The sequence below is a fragment of the Berghia stephanieae genome, chromosome 2 (assembly GCF_034508935.2).
Source record: "Berghia stephanieae isolate SIO BIC M18660-M18661 chromosome 2, UCSD_Bste_1.3, whole genome shotgun sequence".
NCBI classification, from domain to species: domain Eukaryota; kingdom Metazoa; phylum Mollusca; class Gastropoda; order Nudibranchia; family Aeolidiidae; genus Berghia; species Berghia stephanieae.
In genome coordinates this window covers 25,863,745-25,870,227 of record NC_088361.1, presented here as the reverse complement: position 1 = coordinate 25,870,227, position 6,483 = coordinate 25,863,745, and the positions used below count along the sequence as shown (strand labels likewise).

The window sequence follows — 6,483 nt, the reverse complement described above, 5'->3', positions numbered from 1 at the left end:
CCTCTTGCATCGTCCAACCGTTGATGTGCCTGTGAGCTGAAGCGAAACAATCCAATCGTTTCAGGGATTATTCAGATCAGGTTTTCTCTTCTATTGGACACATTTTTCGATTTAAACAGTTTGTGAATTGTTATTCTATCAAAATCGATTGACTAATTTTTCATTATTTCAAACAATTTGACATTGTATCATTGTCGTCTAATGAGAAATCAACATTTATGTGAATGGATTATGATAATAATGTGACGTCACTGCTCTAATTACAAGGGGGCAATATAAAAACTATGATAGTCCTCTATTGTCAAAGTTTCATATTGCTGCTAGGATAGATAACTTTCGTGTTGTGATTCAAAATTAATGACATTGTTTGCCTTTTTTCTTATCTTACAATGGGAATCTTTATGGTGTGATTGTTCATTTGTTGTTTTCATTGCAGTGGAGAAAATTATTATTTCTTTGGGACCAAGAACGCTTCGTTCTACGGCACGGTGCATTTATTGAACAAGTGACCTAGAATGCGTGTGTTGATTATCAGATTGTTGGTCTTATGTTCACATGCCATGCGTTACCGTGTTGTGAATGTGATGCTCTCGATTTCTAATTCATTTTGAAATGTCTTACTATTTTCATTTTACGGGGACTCCTTGCCTTCGCCACACAAATTACAATTTTTATAAATCATTTAAATATAAATTGAGTGATGAAAGCAAGGTTTTAAGTTTGGGAGACTTTTTCTTTTTGAAAATATTACACGATGTGCCCGTTTGTATAGGAGAGATTGAATTGCTATGGGAGGACAAGGCGTCAAATCAACTTCTTGCGAGTGTGAGGTTATATTTTCGACCGGAGCACACTCCAGATGGAAGGCAAGATGACTCTGGCGAGGTAATTTTTTCATCTTGATAAATTTGATTTATGAATAATTAATTCATTGATTCAATTTGTGCTTGTAATTACTGTTACTTTAGTTAGTTATACTAATGACTAATATTAATATACAATAAATATTAATCCCACTGAATTACCATACCGTGGTTGGTTAATGATATTTAACTTTAAATTGTTTTACTTCATAAAAGAGATTATAATGATATATCTTACGTCACGTTTCACTTTAGATGGTTCACGAGCTTTTTTCTGGTGTCTATAGTTTTAATCGATTTATTGATCACATGGGGATGGGGGTATTTGTGTAGTGGTTGGTATATGAAATGACACGGAGAGCCTATGTCTATGTAGGCCATTTGTTATCAATCGATTATGGCATGGATGGTTCGATTTGAAAACGAGCAATTTTCACCATTGGCATTGCTTTTCTCTTTTTTACTTTTCATTATCTCTTCTACGTCAATTATCACCTGGACCAACTGTTTTAATTTTAGTTTTTTTTTTACTTACGTGCTTTACTACAAACGACATAACGGACTTAGCGTTCTTTAGTTTTTATGTCCTCAAATTTCAAATTGTTTATTGGATGATTAATTTGAGATCTGATTTCTTTTTGATGGGATTAAGGACTGATACGAGGGGTATTTTTTTATTTGTGTTGTTGTTGTTATTATTATTATTATTATTATTATTATTATTATTATTATTATTAAGATTAAGGACTAATACGAGGGGTATTTAAGTTGTTGTCATCATTATTATTATTATTAGTGATAATGACAGTGATGTCGCAATACACCCCCCTCCCCCCGTCAAATTATGGGAATTTGACTTTGGTCGTTATCTTTACAGGTTATGTAAAGATGATAACCAATCTCTTTCTCGTTGATTTATATATCGTTTCTTATTTTATTATTATTATTATTTTGTATTTAAACCAGATTTTAAAAAACACAAAACGAGGTGTCTGTATTGACTCAGTAATGTGCAAGCATCCGATTATTGTCTAGTATTATATTGTAATCACCACCTCTCGTTTGTGCTCAAAATAATTTCCTTCTTTATTCTCCTTGTTCCATTTTAAAGTCCAAACCACTAGTTCTTCTATCTTCCCAGCTATTACTCCGCCGCCCTTCCCTCCCCTCGTTTTCGTTTCGGTCTTTAAAGTCCTCATTTTTCATCCGTGTAATTGGTAATTCGTTGAATCGGGCATATCGAATCATTAGTCATTAGATATTCGCTCCCCGGTTTGCTTATTTATTTAAATTCTTCAAGTGACTTTAGGTCTCAAATCGATTAATTTGCGGTCATCTGAAGGTGTAAATCATTTTCTTCCTTGTAACGGGTGGATAAGTTATTTAGTAGCCGTTGAAGTGGAATATTTAAGATTATGTTACGGGGTGTTTTGCTTAGCATACTGAAGTGATTCACTGAAATGGGACATACCTGATTATCTTATAGATTTTGGGAGAGGGGAAAATATTGATTCCCTCAAATAGGGAGAATGAGCCTTCACGCAGTGTTCCCGATCTCGCGGCTTTGTACAATACTCCACCAGCCGGTGTGTCTGCTTACTGCTCGTGGCGGCCTCCCAAAGTCCAAGCCTTTCTAATCTATGAAAAGAGTATGGATGGCGTGAATAATACGCCATGATTGTCTTCACTGACTACTCCCTCTGTCGTTTTGCTAATACCAAGAAATTCACCGTACAGCAGCCATTGATTAGTCTTCGATTTTTATAGATATTGTATTTAGTCTATTTTGCTTTGGGGTGGTAGTGTCACTTTTATTATTATTATTATAGATAATAGTTATGTTATTATTAATAACAATAATATTTATATTATTATTATTATTATTAATAATAATAATAATATTTATATTATTATTAATATTATTTTTATTGCTGATATTTTTTGTTTTGTCATATTTATTTTAAACTTTTTACATGCCATTTATTTGCTTTAATTTATCTACACGGCTAAAATTTTCGACAGTTTATTTGATGACGAGTTGCAAATTAATATTAATCAACCCCAATTTGTATCTTTTTCAAGGGCTGTTTCTTATCACTGTCAATTTGAATTCTTTTCATTGATTTCCACCTCCGCCTACCCATGCCCTTCTCTCCCTAATCCGACCCAGCAGCTCCATTCGTCGTCCCGCCTATTTCAACACACCGTGTACCTTGTGTTGTGTACGATGTCTTTATCAACTTACTGTCTTGTCGGCAAATGATATTCCACGTCATTGTGCGTCCGCTCGTTAGTCTTGAAAAACGAATCTTTCATTTAATAAAACATAAATATAATAAATCTGGTGTAATTATCTTTGCCACATCTGCAAACTTCTGTTATTTTCCTTTTTTTTTTTTTTTTTTTTTTAATTAAAGCTTTATTTTAGGTCACCCCCTCCTTTTACAAAAAAAAAAAAAAAAAAAAAAAAAAAAAAAAATATTATCTGGATATTTTGCAATATTAGGAGTTTAACGGTGCATCCCAACAAATGATACGTGCTAGGTTCGTGATTGGCACAAAACCCATAGCTACACACCTCTGCTTTGCTTATCAGCATAGCGAACGAGATTGACTTAATAGTAATAGCCTTGTAGCAGCCTGTAGCTATGTTGAGAGTCGGCAAGCAAAAGCTTCGCGGATGTCAATTATTGTGTATTCTATTATCTAGCAGGGACGAAGCAGCACACATTCGGTTTTGGGTTGACTTTTAAAATGCCTATTTATGTATTTTTTTTAATGCCTCTTCTTTCTTCATTCCACAACCAGTTACCGCAAGCAGGTTATCATGGTGACCTACTTTGAGACGTTTGTTATTATTAATCGTTGAATTTTCCGATTTATGCTAATAAAGCCTGGTTAGGAGAACCACTATTTGGATAATTCAATTGTCGGTAATAGAATGCTTGTATTCGTTTGTAAAAATAGTTTTATACGTCCTTTTATCATATTTAGTTCTTGTTTTTATTATTGTTATTTTTATTCTGTTAGAAGGGGGGGGGGGGGGGGGGTTCTTTAATATACATTTGTTTCTTTTTTTTTTTTGGGGGGGGGGGGGTTAGATATTGTTTGCTCTTTCTAAATCGTTTCTCGTGGTCGTCGTTTGATAACCTAGATCATCATTATTATTATCATCATCTACATCACAATATGTTTGGAATATTTTTATTTTCTTGAGTTTGATTACCGGCAACCTTCAATTGAACTGATAAAAGCAAGAGGCCACGGTGTGCATTGTGTTGTACACAGTCGGTTACAAATTTATCGATTATTTGTAATTGTCCCGGGCTGGGACGAGGTTCATAGGCAACTGCGTGGCATTCATTTATTATATGGAAGACTTGATATGACAGCGTCTCCATTTTCTTTATTTTACATCTAGGCTTTATTATTGATATTATTTATTTTTATCTTTTCTCCCTTTCTTTGATCAAATCAGTTATATTGACAATTTGGAGGTTTCGAATTAAACCGGAACGACAAATAGACCGGTGCGTATTTGAGTTTCATAAAATTATTCATGGGCGTATTCCAGAACATGCTATTGTTAATGAGGTACGATCTGTATAGTAGGTCTGCAAAAAATAAAATAAAATTCAGAAAGTTCGCGTATGTTTATGTCTTCTAAAATGAGGGCATCTTTCAGACATACCCTTTATAATTTTAACCAAAATACTTTTACTTATGTTTCTGCAATCAGCACGTCCTCCAAGTCAGCTTGACATTTCAAATTGATCTCTGTTTAAAGCTCATAGAAAACGCATCTCTTAATCTTTGTATGGCATTTCTCGTTGGAGGTCATCCATACGTAACACTCTTGAAGGGGTTGAGGGGTCGTCGTAGTTGCCGGCTATTATTTTGTGAAGTTAATGTTTTCTGAGCAGAATGTAACGCAATATAATATACGCTCAAGTTTGATGCCTCCCTCCCATAACAAACTGGATACTCTATGCTCCTTCCTCATCATTCAACTTCTGTGAACGTATTTTTTTTTTTCAAGCTGTCAGAGTGAAATTATAATTTTTAAAAATTATTTATTATTATTATTGGTTGCAGTAGTAGTGGTTGTATTAGTTGTTGTGGCAATAGTAGTTATGTTATTATTAGTAGTACAGTAGTTTATTTTTAACTTTTAGTATTATGCCCGTATTCCTTTTAAGTTATGCAATTAACTTGTCACCTGTCCAAACGCACACGCTAACAAAGCTTGCATTCCACCCAATGTTGTGACGAACACACTGATGCAGTACCTTTGGTAAGACGCACGGATTATATGATTAAATTCCAATGAAAATTATATATATATGTGTATATATATATATACCTTTTCTAAGGATAGCGTTGTTTATTTTTTTTTGTTTTTTTTTTTTTTTTTCGTAGGCACTAACGGTCTTCTATAACAAAGGAAAGCATTGAGACGTGACTTAAACCCTTCTTTGTTTACCGATTTTTCATTTGAAATTTATTGATCATCGTTGTTAGATGCTTAGAACCGGTAAACACTGTTTTATTTATTTCATGTTGTCCCTGTCTTCTTTTTTTTTTTTTAATTGAAAGTTTTAAGAAAAATAATGTACAATATTTTCTCTCTCTCACACACACACACACACGTGCGCCCTCGGATGCTTGCATATATCCCATGGTGTCGAGAGATAGGTATGATATAAAATCCGATGGGTTCAAAGTTCAAAGAATACTCATTTCCTCGTTCCTTATCATGTCGTCTTATATTGATTTTATATAGAACTGGTGACGCGCGCCACATTCTCTCGCATTTGGGTTTTTTAAAATTTTTTGTTGTTGGTTTGTTTGATTTCTAAAGCTATGATTCTCTCTCTCTCTCTCTCTCTCTCTCTCTCTCTCTCTCTCTCTCTCTCTCTCTCTCTCTCTCTCTCTCTCTCTCTCTCTCTCTCTCTCTCTCTTTTTTTTTAATTTCTTTTTTTTTCCTCTTCTCTTTGTGTGTGTATATGTATAGTTTAATACACTTTCTGTCATTGTTCGTAGTGTATACAGATAAATATCGTTAACCGTCGTATAGTTGTTGCGATCTTATCACTGAAATAAGCGCTTGATTGAGCATAATACGTTTATTGGATGTAGTACATACTTGTGTGTGTATATGTAGGTATGTGTTTGTGTGTTATGAATGACTTAATGTGTAATGTGGTGGAAATTTGTATAACATTTTTGTCGTGGGTTACTGTCACACTGTGATGTAATAATGCCAATATTTGGTTTTAACTTATGCTTTTGGTCATGTTATATCGATTTTTTTAAATCACGTGTTGATAGGCAAACGATTATGCAATTTGGTGTATTGTTTTGTTTTTTTTTTTAAAGTTGCGACAGATTGAATCAGTATCCCTTAGCATATATGTGTTAATTATCCCATAACATTTTACGGCCCGTTAGTTTGACTTTGTCGTAATTACGAGGACCCAGGTTTGAGATTTCTTGGCAAGATGAGGGTCGTTTAAATCGATAGATATTTGAAGGACGAATTTTCTGGTCAGATTTTTGAAAACGTGTTTTTTTTTCGGTAGGGAGGGGTTAAATTCTAGAATGCGGCAGTTAACTGGTG

The 6,483-nt window shown here is 33.9% G+C and overlaps 1 protein-coding gene across 1 annotated transcript in view; it reads left to right on the top strand.

The window, feature by feature from the left end:
* The first annotated feature begins 403 nt into the window (after positions 1 to 403).
* LOC144964572 (uncharacterized) overlaps positions 404 to 6,483 on the top strand; it is a 59,885-nt gene continuing 53,805 nt past the window's right edge. Inside the window, 2 exon segments of the mRNA XM_078899003.1 lie at positions 404 to 593; positions 596 to 885. Of these exon segments, the coding sequence (XP_078755129.1) occupies positions 548 to 593; positions 596 to 885 (336 nt within the window). The 5' untranslated portion in view covers positions 404 to 547.